The sequence below is a fragment of the Apodemus sylvaticus genome, chromosome 4 (genome assembly GCF_947179515.1).
Source record: "Apodemus sylvaticus chromosome 4, mApoSyl1.1, whole genome shotgun sequence".
Classification (NCBI taxonomy): domain Eukaryota; kingdom Metazoa; phylum Chordata; class Mammalia; order Rodentia; family Muridae; genus Apodemus; species Apodemus sylvaticus.
Genome location: NC_067475.1, coordinates 63,291,991 through 63,308,668, shown reverse-complemented (window position 1 = coordinate 63,308,668; position 16,678 = coordinate 63,291,991). Strand labels below are relative to the sequence as shown.

The 16,678-nt window shown below is 36.3% G+C and overlaps 1 protein-coding gene across 2 annotated transcripts in view; it reads right to left on the bottom strand.

Annotated features, from left to right (window-relative positions):
* Nucleotides 1–16,678, bottom strand: part of Man1a2 (mannosidase alpha class 1A member 2) — a 136,721-nt gene that overhangs the window by 72,038 nt on the left and 48,005 nt on the right. For both annotated transcript variants that reach the window (XM_052179639.1, XM_052179640.1), the window contains one exon: nucleotides 15,642–15,722. In XM_052179639.1, coding sequence (XP_052035599.1) covers nucleotides 15,642–15,722 — 81 coding nt within the window. The remainder of the gene's footprint in view (nucleotides 1–15,641; nucleotides 15,723–16,678) is intronic.

Here is a 16,678-nt window from a genome sequence, read left to right as displayed (position 1 = left end):
CAAGCCCTACTAGCGAACTCGGGTTGACTGAAGAGCAATCCAGGATGACTCCAACATAAACCTCAGGTCTCCACATGTGCCTGCACACATGTATACCCACCCACCCAACGCATACATGAACACACAAGAAAATTCAGGGTTCCACAGCACTCACACACATGTGTACACAAACTCACACACATGTATACACACACATACACACACACACACATACACATACCCAAGAAAAAGAAAAACAAAAACAAAATCTAAGAGAAGACAACTGGGCTACAGAGTCTTCATCAACATGAAAGCATATTCCAAATATTTAACAACAAAAAGTTAGTAATACAGTTTGGATAGATGCCCTTGAGTTGCTGTAAATGTTTCTTTTTGACTTAGCACCCCTCCCCACCACACACACACAGGAGATGTGTGTTTCTGGTTACATGATATTAGAAAACAAAATTTAAAAAAATGATATTACTGGTTATCTCAAAAACTTGAAGGAATCTAAAAAAAGAAAGTATACAACATAATATGGTCATGACTTCTGCTTTAAAAATGCAATGCTAGTACAGTGTTAAACTATCTCACTTTATTTCTATTAATATATGCCATCAAAATCACATTTGTTTTGCTGAATTTGTTGCAAATAGCTCATTACTTTTCTACTTTATTTCAATACTTAAAATGGAAAATTATGTTAACTGTTTGTTTTGATATTAAATCAACATTGCTTTCTAGATATAAACCCAACCTACGCTTGAGACATTTTTTTCCATATTCTTACTAGTTTAGCTTTACTAATTTTTTTCAGTACTTTTACTTATATGTTCACAATGTTTACAAATTGGTAATGTTCTTTTGGATATCAGTGCCACTATGGCCTCAGAAGAGGGGGACAGTGTTCCCTATACAGGACAGAGCACCTTCTTAGTTTCTAGGAGCTCCTGAGTCAATCACTAACACTATCAAAAGAAGTTCTTGAATTTCTGAAAGAGAAGAGCCAAATTATAAAATCTGCCAAGGTGCCTGCCCATCAACAGATGAATGGGTCAAGAATATATATATATATATATATATATATATACACACACATACATAATATAGTTTATATATACACACCCAACATATATATATATCACCAAAATTACTTCATCTGCAGGGAAATGGAACTAGATCATCTTCATGTTAAGCTAAATAAGCCACACTCAGACAGATCTAGCCTGTTTTCCTTCACTCATGGAATCAACATTCAAAACCATGAGATTAGGACTATCTGGAAAAGGAAGAGCAATACTATTGGGAAGGTGGACAGGAAACTACTGGGAATGGGGACAAAAACAGCGAGATAGGTGTTAGTATGATCAAAGTATATTATACACGTGTACAAACATGGCATGATGAAAGCATTTATTTTGTCTGTCTGTCCTATCAATTTGCAAAACCCCAATGAAGGGTTTAACAGTCCTTGTGAAATTACCTGTTTACTTCAAGAATTTAAAAGAAATCTTTTAATTCTATTCATTTCTGTTTCATTCATTTGAAGCTATATTATTAGGTGCCCAGAATAGAGTAATTTGCTGCTTTAATTTTAGGATTGTTGTTATCTTCCTGATGTATATTCATCCTTTATCATGAAGCAGCCTTCATCTCTGTTGGTAATTTTTATTGTGAAGTCTATTTCATAATTTCATAGTAGATATACATTAAACACTGTAATGGAATATTCCGGGTTTGGGTTTTTTTTTTTTTTTTTTTTGCTTTAAATAAATATATCATCTTAAAGGTATTAGATGAAAAAAATCTCCATGGTTTCAATTATTTAAATCATAGATTTCCGTGGTGTCATTTTGTCCCATCGGTACTTTCAAACTTCTGTTTTAATGCCTGGTTTCTAGCTGTGTGACTATGATATGACTAAGTGTGCTTAGTCATGATGCCCTAGTTAGATTTTTCAGTCAACTTGACACAGCCAGGGTTGTTTGGGAAGTGGGAACGTTGAGAAACTGTCTCCATCAGACTGGCCTATAAGGAAGACTTGTGAGTTTCTCAATTATGTGAGAGGGCCCAGCCTACTGTGCGTGGTCCTGAGTGTACAGGAAAGCAAGCCACGGGAGGCAAGTCAGTCAACAGTGCTCCTCGAGCGCTCCTCCACGGCCTGCCTCCGCTCCTGCCTCAGCTCCTCCTGCCTCTGCTCCCACCTTGACTACCTTTCACAGCAGGCCACAACTATAAGATGAAAGAAGTCGCTTCCTCCCCAAGTTGTTTTTGGTCATGGTGTTTCATCAGAGCCAGGTAAACCCTAAGATACATGCTAAGGAGACATGTCTTCATCACGTGATATTACTTTCAATGTAAACAGTAAATTTTTTTGGATACCATATTCCTCTTTTCTAGACTTTTAATGTTCTCTTTCATAGATTTACTTTTTAACTAAAATTTTCATCTATGCAGTAACTTCAAGGATATTTCCCATGCAATTGAGCCTACCTGTGAAAGATTGAATAAAACATTTATTGACTAACCTGGGTAAGCCCAAGACAGCTCAACACTCATGTGGAAATCACGTTTTCCCTTATTTTCTCATACATTGGTAATTCTGACCTGAAACCTGGTCACTGTAAACTGTACTGAGACTTTTAAATATTGTTATATCCTCTAAGAAATGCCTGTCTTACGTCTTCTGAAGCACATAACTAAACTCATCTCTCCTTATAGCAGACAGCAGCTGGAACAGGCATGCTTAAGATCAGGAGCAACATCTGGAAGACTTGGTGTGTTCAATACATGCTTACTTTTAGCCAATCAAGTAGAGTTAGGTACAGCATCTGGGGCTTTTCCTCCAGAGCACTCTCTTCTCTTAAATTTTACTCCTAAATTTCTACCTGTTACAAATGCTATAAACTGTCTTTTCAATCAAATCAGTAACCACAAACATAATCAACTATGAACTAGTATTACCACTGAAACTTTCAAGCATATATGACAAGACTGTGTACAAATGCATATATGACCTAACACACTGATGAGGAAAATAATAAATATATTTAAAGATATTTATGTCAGTGTAATGCTTAGTTTTGTCAATGAAAGCCAAGGTCATCTTGGAAAAGGGAACCTAAGTTGAGAAAATACCTCCATCAGATTGTCTTGTAGGCAAGTCTGGGACATTTTCTTAATTAATGATTGGCCTGGGAGGGCTTCGCTCATGCAGGCCCATGCAACCCCTGGGCAGGTAGGCCTGAGTTATATACAAAGCTAGCTGAGCAACCTGGAAAGAACAGCCAGTGCTTCTCCACAGCCTCTGCTTCAGATCCTACCTCCAGGTTCCTGCCTTGAGCTCCTGCTCTGACTTCCCCTCCTAACGGATTAGAAGCAGTAAGGTGAAGTAAACCCTCTCCTTTCCTTTTTGGAGAGTACCTTTGGTCATAGCGCTTATAACAGAAACAGAGGCAAACTACGTCAGCCGGCAAAGTTAGTAGAATATTTTACCCAATTCCTAGGACATTTGTAGATAACAAAAAAGTCAAAATTTCAACAGAAATTGCAGCAATTTCTAGAGTAAGATCACTTTTTCCAGAACAATTTGATATTTAAACCAGAAAATATTAATACTTAACATTTCTTTTTCTTTATTCATGACTTTGTTTAACAGTACTTTAGGTTTAAAAGCTATTCATTTGTCCAAGAAAATACCCCTAAACTCAGTATATTTATGTTTCAGTAAAGACAGATTTTTATTGCTGTTATTTCTTTCGTTTTTATTATCTATGAGTGTGTATTAAACTCAACCTACCAATTTCTCTATTTTAATCTGACAGGTTCCAGGTACCATTTTCCATATAAGTTATGCTTTCTTAGCAAGAAAGGTACTTTGATACTATTTTAAAAAATGAAGAGAGACAACCTTGTTAAGGAAATGCCATATATCTGTATCAGGTAACCATAATAAATCAACAAAAGTTCTTGAACATTTGTGAATATTTAATAGAAAAAATCTTTTTCTGAGAAAAATAACACACCACATTTACAATAATAACAAATCAGCAGGAAAGAGTAACGCTGTTAGGACAGCATATAACCCTCATATACCTCCCTACACCAGAAAATGGGATGCATGTAAAACATTTCTTATTCTAGTTACACCTCTAATACAACAAAAGCACTTTGTTACATTATAAATTATAGTTAACTTTAGCTCATATGAAAGGAGCCTACTTCCTACTCATTCAGCATCAGATAATGCCAAATTCAAATTATTTTTCTATGATGCATTTATTTTTAGCACATCACAGATGCAGATTCAATGTTGGAGCTACAGAAACGAGTCTGGTGAGGACTTTCAAATCAAAATGATTGCATATATTAATGCAAGTCTACTAAATAAGAAAGTCAAGAAAAAATGCATGTCCTTACCAATGAGTGGACATATCTTAAGAATTTGTGTTATTTATTTTAAATTAAGTAAAAATCTTCACTACCCTCACAAACTTCTGGATAATGTTACCAAGTTGATTGTATCAAGACACATGTAGAAAATGACAGACACACAGCTGTGAAGTGCTTCCAGAGACATGGTGAAAGCCTATAAATTGACTTCATATGCTGGCGCACTTGTGGTGAAAGGTAGAAAGTCACCCTAGAAGGAGGGAGAGCTCGAGGTCGTGTGTACTTGGGTGCCCTACTTTAACCTGGCTTAGTCCTACATTCCTTTCCTGGCTGCCTTTTCTACACTGTCATGCCCTCCATGCTAAGATGTTCGAAAACCTCCCAAAGCATTGACAAAAGCAAACCTTGTGAGTCCTATGTCTCCATGGGGCAGCACCTGTGTCCTCCAGCACTCTAAAGGCGCCTGCCCACAACCAAACCGGCCCACTCTCAAGGCAACTTCTATACATGAGGATGCTCACTGTGCAGTGGGGGAGGCATGCAAGGTAAGGAATCAAAACTCTGAATGCCAACCCCCATGTACCCCCTCCACTTTCTTCAAAGTTTGACGCTTACAATCATACAGTAGTAGAAATATATGGTAGCAACACATATTTCCTTAACTATTTGGTTTTATCTATGACATCAGCAACCAAAATATCAACTTTTCTGCAGAGGGTCTAATATGGAAGAGTTGAGGCTGAAGCTTCCCTCTCCTAAACTTTCTCAAATTAATTTTGGTTCTCATTATTGATATAAAAATTAATCAAGTACACCAAACACTTACACATAAAACAGTATTTCCAGATAAATAACAACCTCTAACTTGGAAAAATATCTAAACTCAGTCTTAAAACATTCTTACGTTCTTCCTCTCATTGTCTCTTCCATCTGTAGGGCACGTTCCTGGTTCCTGACTGATGCAGAGGTGACTGACCACCTCTGAGGGCGGTGTGGTCCTGGGTGATAGAAGGAGGAGAAGCAAGCCATGGAGAGCAAGCCAGTATGCAGTGTTCCTCCATGCTGTCTGCTTCAGTTCTCCCTTAAGCTTCTGCCCTGACCTCTCTGTAAGTGTCCGATAAACTATAAACTGAAACAAGTCCTTTCCTCCTCAACTTGCTTTTAGTCATGCATATCACAGCAACAGAAAGCTAACTAGAATAGCAAGGGCACCACAGTTCATATTACTGCAGTGGGACATAAATGTCCAAACCCACAGAACGTAAAACACTATTTGAGTCATATTGTACATAGCTGTCCAACAGCCATGGATGAACTGGGTAACTGAAAGGGAGGCTAAAAATGAAAAGGGACAGGGGATGGGGGAGGGGGTGAAGCCAAGACAAAGGTTTCTGATTATGGCTCAAAGTTTAATGGTTAGCACTAAATTTATATAGGAAGAGTCCACAGATACATCATTTGTTTCACCTGGATTATGTTGCAAAGCAAGCTCAGCAGGAAGTCTGCTCCAGTAGGAAATTATAGTTGTGGCAAGGCAGAAGACTCCACCTTAGGCCAGCTAGGTAGGTGGAAGACCAACTGTGGCAAACACTTAAGGTCTATTTAGCCTTAAGTGTTTAGCTCAAGGAAGACCACAATTCTCCCCTTTTTTTTTATTTTTTTAAAGTTGAGCTGGATGGGGCGGGGGCACAGATTTATTTGTTTTTAATAATCTCATCTACAGTATAGAGTGGCTAGGTGACCATGTCTGTCTTAGGTACGTGTCTATATTGGTTTTTTGGGTTTTTTTTTTTTTACCCGTTGTGGACTGTATTCAGATCTTGATGTATGTGTCTGGCTTAGGTCGACAGGAGCTCAAGAACATGGTTACCTGTCTCTGAACACCGACCTTTAAAAGCACACTCTTTGTGACCAAAGACACAAAGGACATATGAATATGTACTTAATGTATTTTTTCATAGCAATGAATAACTGTCATGGAGAACAGTTGAGCTTGTCGAAAGCAATCTTGTGTGAAAACAATCAATCTGTTTAAAATATACAGTCTAAAAGTTAAAAGCAATATGATTATGACTGTCTGTAGCAATGTCTCAGATATTTAATTTAGCTGTTAACTGGCAAAGATCAAACACAAGGGGGTGGCTTTGAGAATTGATAGAAAACACTTATTTTTTGGTAAGAATAGAGACTATACTATAAGTTAAACTCAGCTGACTGATAGAGATTTTGAGCTGTCTTTATCATTGTTATCATAATCATTACAAGGCTCAGGATCTTTGTCCACTTAACGAACCAATCTTTTAAGCAGTCACTGGGCTCTATTTTTCTTTTCTTTCCATCTTTTTTTTTTTTGTGAAAAAACACAGAACCTCACCCCCATATTAATACCTAATCATGATCACGTCATATGTCCATAAGTGGATCCTTCCATTTCACCTAGGCATAAGTATGCCTAGTTGTAGGATGTCATAGACACCCAGCAGAGAGGTTTTGGCATCTAAATTTTAAAGCTTTTAATTTTAAAAATAAAAAGAGCATGATTTAAATAATGTGGTATTCTAGGATATAATTCTCCCTTTTATGTTTTTATGAAGATATTGTTTTGAAGTTTTACAATACCTTGTTGTTGAAAATTATAAAGATTTTAGCAATATGGGTAATATTAAATTGTTTACAAAACATCTCAAATGCTTGACTGTAATAGCCAGTTTTATTATCTGTTTTAATCTGATTTGGAACACCAAGCATAGAAAAATAATGTAGGCAATGACTAATTATATTTTTAGTTGTTTTTCTTATTAAAGCAGCTGTAACTAGAAAGCCTGAAAAGGTGTCAAGTCACATGTGTATATTTTAATTTTTTAAAATCAGAACTATGAGTACCATCTATTTGTAATAATTGATTAGGTACAAGTCTTCGAGGATTAAAACCATTGTGTGGTATAGGTAGAAACTGAGGACAATGAGAACAAGTCTTTATAATTTGATGTGCATATTTTTTAGAAATATTAAATTGTTGTCTCAAACTACTAGTATTTTGATGATGTAAAGAATGAGTTGTATGGCCAATTGTTTCTGTATAAGGCCTATAATCCGTCTGAGATATAAATTTGTTGTGGCAATGTCCTAAGGGGTCTGTCTAGGCAATCTAGTATGAGCTCTTAAATGTCTAAAGACCGTCTTTTAAAGGAACAGTACTTTTTCTTAATTTGAGTTGTATCTGTATAATTTTAAAATTTGAGAATTAGTAGTATCTAAAAAAGGAACAATTTTAAACAACTGTTAACCATGAGTTATATATTGGCTATCAGTATATAAATTAAAAGCTTGATTTTTTTTAACATTTTAAAATCTGGCTATAGCACGTAATTTAATTATTTGTGTTGAAGTGGAGGGAAACTCAAGAGAATGAACATGTGATCAAATTATTTGTTTTTCTCCCATAGATGAGCTGTTATATATATAGTAGATATATTCTTTTGGAATGTATGTATAAATTTACAGAAAATATAAAAGCATGTATAGAAGCAAATTTTAACAACCCGATTTTAGGATAATGATTATCAATTTTGTCTTAAAAGTTTGTCATGTAATAGGCCAAATATCAGTATTCTGTAATAACCAATTTAATTGTTGTTTGAAATAAGGAATAAATGTTTAACAGGTTTTTAAGACATTTTTTAAAAATATTTTCAAGATTTTATCTTATAATTTTTATTAACACAGTAACAACTTTAAAATAGGATATTAAAACCTTATTTAGAGATGAAGAAAGATGAATCTATATTAATAGTACCTTTTGTCAAAGAACCGTTGTGGCACATGAGTAGCAATAACAAACAGCCAACAATTGATCTAATATATCTGTTGTTGGCTAATGTTTTCTTAAAGTTATTTGTCCCTCACCAGTTAATTTGTATCCACCTTGAGAACATCAAACAAAGGCTTAAGTCCTCTTGTGGTAAGCTGAAGGTGAGGTCTTAGCCAATTAACATCTCTTAGAAGCTTTTGAAAATACTTTGAAGTAAATTATCTTTTTTTTAAATCCTTTGTGCCACAAATTTTTTAGAATATAATGGAGGTACCAAATATTGAAAAAGATAGTGTCTTTGAATTTCTTTTTGGACCAACAACTATTTTAAAATTTTAAAGCTCATTGTATAAGAGCAAAGGCTTATAGTAAAACTCTTTTAGAGGGATCAGCTAATCAAATACCCTCTATATAATGAATAATATACACTGAAAGATTTAAAGTCTGAACTTTTTATATTGAAGCAGAGACAAAAATTTTTTTACATGATGTAAGGCTATTAGCCATTTCTTGAGGCAAAATTTTTAATGATCTTGCTTTATGGACTCTTTAAAATTACAAGCAAGCTTTCTAAATGTAAACCTCTCACATTCACCAGGATGTAAAGAAACAGTATAAAAGGAATTTTCTAAATCTATAGTAATCTATATGTATTTTTTGGAATGGCAGCTAGAGTAGGCAAGCCAGGTTGTAATGTCTCTATAAGTTATAGCCTCATTAACCCTTTATAAATCTTAAGTTTGAACTCTGTTTTGGATGACACCTGGATAGATTTGTAATCTTTTTATAATAATGTTTCGGTCCCTGGAGGCAAGGGCCCAAAAAACTTCCTTATGCAGGGTTTGTAAGATGAAAGGAGTGTCACACAAGCCTCTGCTGAGGCTGCTCTGAGCTTTATATTAACTCAAATGTAAATATTTCTTAATCTGAGCCTATTTCCTGAGGCATGGCCCAAAGATTTCTCCTCTTGTAGCAAGGACGGACACATTCTAGGGCAGTGATTTTGTTGTCTGTCTCTGTTTCTCTCTGTTTCTCTCTGTTTCTCTCTGTTTCTCTCTGTTTCTCTCTGTTCTCTCTCTCTCTCTCTCTCTCTCTCTCTCTCTCTCTCTCTCTCTCTCTCTCTCTCTCTGTGTGTGTGTGTGTGTGTGTGTGTGTCTCTGTCTGTCTCTCTCTCTCTCCATTTTTTAAAATGATTTATGTCCCTATACTTAAAACATTTTTTTATCACCTCAGCGCTGTGAAAGCATTGTTTGTACTGCAGTCCCTTGTAAGGCAGCAGTCATAGTCAGACACTGATTGTATGAGGGTCTAATTTTTGTATCTAAAAATTTCACCAGCTGTTTTTAGCAGTTAATCAGGACCCTGTTAGAAAACTCTGAGATCTCCTTTAAAAGAGGCAGCAAGCCAGTATTACTCTTGTAATCATCTCTACTTGTTTGATTTTTCTTAATTACAAATGAGTGAGTTAAAAATCCTGAGCCTGTGATCAAACTAAATTGTAGCCAATGGAGCACTGGCAGTTTAACCACAATCTTCAAGTTTTTCTTGTAACACCAGAGCACACCCACAACTTTGGAAAGCAAAATTTAACCTCTAACAAACAATCTAGTCTCTCTAAAATCATCACCAAGTGTATCACCCCCACATTACAAAAGTTTTTGGCTGTCAATTTTTGTGTACAATGGTGTAGCCTCTAATGCCTCAAAGAGACACTGTCCTTAAATCTTAGTCTGATTTCTACGATAAGAATTACTTAAAATATTATCTCAATTTAGATTTATCTTTAGAGACCTGTTTTCCTGGGTTGACTCATGCCACCTGTTGCTGTCTAGAATGACTCTAGCCCTGAGTTTTCAGTTTTAAATTTACTATCTTGTTACCAATGTAATCATACCCAATAACTTGTAGGCCAACCTTTTATAGCCAAGACATGTAGAATATATTTATACCTTTAAAACCAGTCAGAAACAAAAATGAAGTGACTATACATATATATTTAGACCAAACAAAATTTTTTGTCTTTTTTAGGTGTAATTTCAAGAGAAAAAGTACTTTGTCACTTGTTGAACCCAATAAACACAATTATAGAGATTTTTCTAGGAAAAACAGCCCTCAGCTTACTTGCCAAAGATGCCTAAAAGCTGTTGGCCCCTTTAAAAACAGCTTTTCTCCAGCTGTGCTTGACTCCCAGCTATAGTGTAGGGTAACTTATCAGTTTCTGTTGTATAAATTGGTACTATCTTCTAAACAAGTTAAGCTAAATCAAGGGATGGATAGCCAGCAGATAAAGTTTTAACCATTTTTTAAACATGAAACATAGTACAACAATCATTCAAACAATAAAACAAAAACAGACATAAACTGGCACGTGGACAGATTGGTGTACCAAAAACAGTCAATACACAGAGAGGGAAGAGAACTTGATGTAACTAGAACTAAGGATATCTCCAGTTAGGAACCAGAGAGAAAGCAGGACATCTCCCAATTTCCTACTGTCCCTAGGAGAGCTCTGAAATCCATTTTCTCTTTTTTTTTTTCCCTAATGTGTCTCAGGCAGGGGACAACTGCTTTCCTGAAACCTATTTTCTCTTTCTCATGTCCTTTGTGTATTTACTGAGAACTATGTACATCATAAATATATTTGAGCTAAGAATTTTTTAACGTCTATTTTGTTTGTTTTTGTTTTTAAAACCTTGCTCCTCTCGCCTGATGCAGCTCTTGGCTGCGGACAAATGTCCCCTGTCCCATTGTGCTGTCAACCCCTAGGTGAGATCAGCATCAGGTCAACTCTCTCTAAACCTAGCCTGTATTTTAAAAGTAGGCAGATTTTTAATTATCTTAAAAATATATTTTAAAAAGAAATTACAAACCAGATACGACAAAGAGAAAATCCTAACGGTTGTATAAAAACAGCAGTGAGGCCTTCAGAGATGGAGCTTACTGTTCTTCCAGAGACACCGGCTCAGTTCTCATGTTAGCCAACCCAACTCATGCTGGCCTATGACTCCAGCTCCAGGGAATGCAACAGGGACACACAGACAGAGACACACTTTAAGTCTATAACAACAAGGCACTAAAGGTGTCTATTTCCCTGTGTCTAGAAGCTTGCATGAAAACAAGTTGATGATTCTGGCTAATCTGTACTGTCTCTTGATCTTATTGGGTCAAATGCTAAAGAAAAATGTAGCTAAGCAAGCTCTGCTGCAAACACTCCTTTTGGCTGTATATAAAAGTATAAGTGAAAAAAAAAAAAAAAAGTATAAGTGAAAGAATGGTCATGTAGAAAATCCCCAGAAGCAGTATAAGAAGGGTGGCCCTAGGCTACAGAACCTTGGCTACTATGTGAAAGCTAAGTATCACGAAGGTAGTTAGTGCTACGGTGAAGACCTCCCTTTCCTAGCTATTAAGCCTCTCAAAAAAACAAACATAAGCCCATGATTTTCCATCCAGTTCCCCACTGACACTCAGACAGATCCTTGGATGTAGAGAGTCTTATTGGGGTACCGTGCTGCCTGGCAGGAACTTGACATAGACCAAGGACAAGGGCATCAAGCAGGAATCTGACAATAGGGCATAATAGGGAAGTAGGTTAAGGCAGGAATTTTAATCTTAGGGTGGAATGAAAGAAGCAGGCTTCAGGCAAGATTTTGGGCTTGGACAAGGAAGTAGGCTTAGGTATTTTAATCTTTCTGAAAAGCCCTAGGAAACAACTGTCACAGAACTTTGCTAAATGCCTGGACAATTTTGTGTTTACTGTCTTGCTTGTTCCTCATTATACTATTATCAATCTTAATACCTGTGCATAATTAAATTGGTATAAAAATGGATTGGAAATTATTAAACCTGCCTTCAGTCTCAGAATTGACTAATTGTCTCTTTCTTTTTAATCCTCACTCCTGTGCTGGAGAACCTATTGACTGACTGAGCAGGCTTGGTCACTTGCAACTGTGGGTGCCTCCCCACATCCACACACTCCATGCTTCTAGTCTGTCTCTCTCATATCTTCAGAGAAAGACTGGCATGGAGGACCAGACTCAGCCTCTTCCTCACAGACTCTCATATGCCCATGCTGTCCTCTTCTATGGTCTTCTCATCTTCCTTACTCTTTGCTGACAAAGGACTGAGCAGGAAGAATAGAAAATGCTATGTTCTTTCTTCCTTTTTCCTCTGCCTGGCCTTCACCCCAAGGCCCATGTGTCTAACAGAGGGAGGGGAAGGAACTATTTCTATAGAGTAAGGGTGGATAAAGTGGAAATTTCTGGTTTCTTTGGAGGCTCAGGTTATAATGATGTTGCTGGGGCAGACAGGTGAATGGGTATTTTGCTAAAACAGACACATGAAAGAATGTTTTGATTAAGCAGACACATGTGAAAAGATGTTTTGCTACAGGAAACGGTGAAAGAACACTTATGTTTAGGAAGAATATAATAAATATGACCACACTGACAGAGGAAGCTGGAGCATTGGTTTGCCTTGCTCCACATCACTATTCTTTTCTGACGACATGCATGTATTGGTTCTCCTTACATTGTATTGCTGAACTTCTCCTGTGGTGACTTCATAGAAAGAAACTCACCAAAGAATTTCTCCTGAAGGTTCTACAGCTTCTTGCCACTAGCTGCAGATTCAGATGAGTTCTAGATTAGACTGCCCTTGCTGATTGATTCATGTATGGTGTCTTCTGAGTGGACTGAACTGCAGCTGCTGAATCATGTTTGGTGTTTGCTAGCAGACTGGACTAAGAACAACGCAGATTGGAATCGCCCCAAAGAACTATTTCTCAACAGGTCCACTTCCCGGTATCCTAATAACCTTTTGTTCCCACTGCCTCTGCTGGGTGATGGGCTAAAGGAGAGGTGGAAACCTTGTTAAAGTAGGTTGTGAAAAATAAATGCCTACCGGTGAGTAGCTAGATCAGTCTCCACTGTAGCCTCACTTACTGCCTGAATCTTTCTTCCTGTCCTGCCTTTCACCTTGAAAGAGACTGGGAACAGTTCCAAAGGAGAAGAACAGAGTAGAAGAAACAGTGATTTAAATTTTATTAAGTAAAGCTTACAAAACTCTATTTTAGTTACAGTGTCATTTTATACCATTACTAGTCTGAGCATGGTCACTATGGGAGTCCCTGGGTCTGCTGTTCTAGCTTCCCCATTGTCTGCCAGAGGGACAGTTATTCCTTATTTTCTCTCTGTACCCTGGAGCAAAGCTGGGCTCTGGATCTAGACTGCTATTTTAATCTTGCAAAGAGGATTTTACTTGGAATTAGAGAAGGATGGAGTTTATAGCTCACACTCTTAATTTCCCTAAAATTCCAAGAATTTTTCAGTCTTCTGGATTTTCACTACTCATCCTCTGATACAGCCTACATCCAACTAGGAAGTCTGAGCTTTTCTCCTTCCCAGGTCAAGAGTTGGCCTTCTTCAGGAAGCTTTTGAGAACTAGATTTTTCCCCAGGAAGATGAGGCCTCACCTACCTTCTTGATCCAAAATTCCCTCCTCACAGCAGTGTTTAAAGCTACCTCCCTAAGCTGTTCTACTCACTAACTGCCAGTTTCCCCGTGATGAAATGAGACCAATATCTAGGCATGACTGATGAGGCATCACTGTGTAAGGACATAGAGTCATACACTGCTCTATGTAACGACAAAACACATTTTATTTTTCAACCATATTATAGCTACCAAATAATTTGAATATATTGTTATAAAATATGACAGTAGGGGAACTCAAAGCTTAGATTACCTCATATGAAAATTCTACCTTTTAAGAAGAATCAAGTTTACACAAAGCTTACCTGAAAAAAAAGAGAGTACCAACTCATTTTAAGAAGCCAGAATTACTTATGCAAAATGCACAAACTGGCAGACACAAAGTATTAAAAGATGAGGGCTGAGAGATAGCTCGGGGGTAAAATACTTGTACAAGTGTGATGGCTGGAATTTAGAACCTACTAAAAGAACAGGGTAGACATGGCAGCCTATCTATAATACCAATGCGAATACAGGATTTCCCTGGGCAAGCTGGCTCACTAAACTAGTCAAATCTATAACTTCTGATCTCAAGTGAAAGCAAGCAATACTCGACACTAACTTCAGGCCTCCACATGTATACAGAGAATAAAAATGTTTGCCACTAGGGTGATTATTTGACTCCAATCCCCAGGACCCACAGGATAGAAGGAAAGAATAAATCTCCTCCAAGCTGTCCTCTAACATCTAAACACACATACATTTGCACACCCAATCAATCAATCAATCAATCAAAAAAATAAATGTTATCTTACTACATGACAAAATAATTTGATATCAAAACATCCACTCCTAATGGGGAAAGTCCAGTAAACTTAGGATTGTGAGACAACAAGATGATAAAAGATATCAATAATAATAATAATAATAATAATAATAAAGCTAACATTATGATAATAGTATAAAACTAATTGTTTTCCCCCCAAGATCAAGAGACAGGCAAGGATGCCTACTCTGACAATTCCTACTAAACTTTATAAAAGACATCTTAGAAATGCATTAAGGTGAGAAAAATACTCTTCTCTACAAAGAAAAATAAGCCAACTCTTTTTACCAATAATACCGTTCTTCACAAAGAACATCCCTAAGAACCTATTCTATTTAGAGCTACCAGAATTAGTGAAGTTAGAAAAATCTGCAACAGACTCCCACATGTCATATGACCTCCATACATATAAAGTTAAATTTAATAAATTTAATGTGTAATAATAAAAATGTTTTATAAGAAATACCAATAGATAAAACCCTTTTTTAAAAAAAAAAAAAAAAAAAAAAAAAAAAACTAGGCCAGGCGGTAGTGGTGCACACCTGTAATCCCAGCACTCTGGAAGGCAGAGGCAGGAGGATTTCTGAGTTCGAGGCCAGCCTGGTCTACAGAGTGAGTTCCAGGACAGCCAGGGCTATACAGAGAAACCCTGTCTAGAAAAAAACAAATCCAAAAAAACTAAAAACAAACAAACAAAAAAAACTAAATAGGAGCTGGAAAGATGGCTCAGTGGTTAAGAGCACTGGCTCCTCTCACAGAGGACTTGGGTTCAATTCCCAGCACCCACATGGACACTCACAACTGTCTGTCTTTTGCCCAGATCCAGGGGATCCAATGCCCTCTTCTGGCCTCCAGGCACCAGGCAGTACATGGTGTACAGAAATACATACAGATATAATATTCCTACACGTAAGTATAAATAAAATTCTAAAATGAAAACAAAATGTTCATAAATCAAAAGAGCCAAAACTGTCAATTCTCTAAGCTTATAAAACCCAACTAAAACTTTAATTTTGTAAAAACCAATAAGTAAAGTCTAAAATTTATATTAAATGAAAAATCTCCAGTGTAGCTGTAGTCAAATTACAAAAACGTCGCCTTTTACACCATTCATAACTCTTCCAGTCAAACTAGCAAGCAAGCATGACTTGGCTCTACTCACTTCCTCTCCTGACAGGTAATACGCAGCGAGGAGCCCTCCAATAAAGCGGATGTTAACTTCAAACACAGACACTTCTGAATTCTGTGGAGACAAAGTAAAAATACACACATACATATAATATTTTACAGTTTTCAAAGTCTTATTTTTTTTAATAGTTCACTTGTTTCTCACAGACAGAATATGTTTTGCTTTAATATTCTACACTTTAATTTCTCACGCCACAAATCCTGACTTCCATTTGTTAGTTCACAGAAGTTCCTCTATTGCTATCACCACAGTTTCCTAACTGCCAAAAATCAATGGGCCATTTGATATACCTTACCCAATCCTATGAAATTAGTCCAGTATCCACTACCGCTGACTACTGTTGGTTCCTTGTGAAGGCCTCCACTTCCTTAATAATGAATCTCAAATCAAACAAACAAACAAACAAAAAAACTTCTCTAATGATTCTATTACGTTTATTTGAATTATTAGTACTTTGCTAGTACCTAATAACCTAATAATTATTAAAGGAGATGCCAAAAACCAGTTGAATTATGGTTAATAAAACTAATACTGTTGAAAAACCACTCCTATGTCAGAAACCAATGTTGATATTCACAGAACACATACATCAAAATGAATGGATATATAGAAATTTTAAAAGTATAGTAAAGACAGAAGTAGAAGAAAATATGACAACAGACAACTTAAGAAAGCAGATAATGTGTAAGAATAAAATCAAAATTTTTGTAATAAATCAATTATGAATTTGAAATTTCCCTAAAATGCAAATTATCTACAAGATCATAAACAAAACCAAAAGGCAAACAAACTGAAGCAAATTTATCACAAATATTTACATATGTAATACACAAACTATGTTGTATAATTTCAAGGTAGAGGAGAGGAGTCTCACAACTGACAATCTCCACTCTATTTTATCACACTGCAGTATGCATGCATATATAAATAAATATAGTAAAAAGTTTTTATAATAAATACCAATAGATAAAACCTTTTAAAAAGAACTAAACAGAGACTGGAGAGTTAGT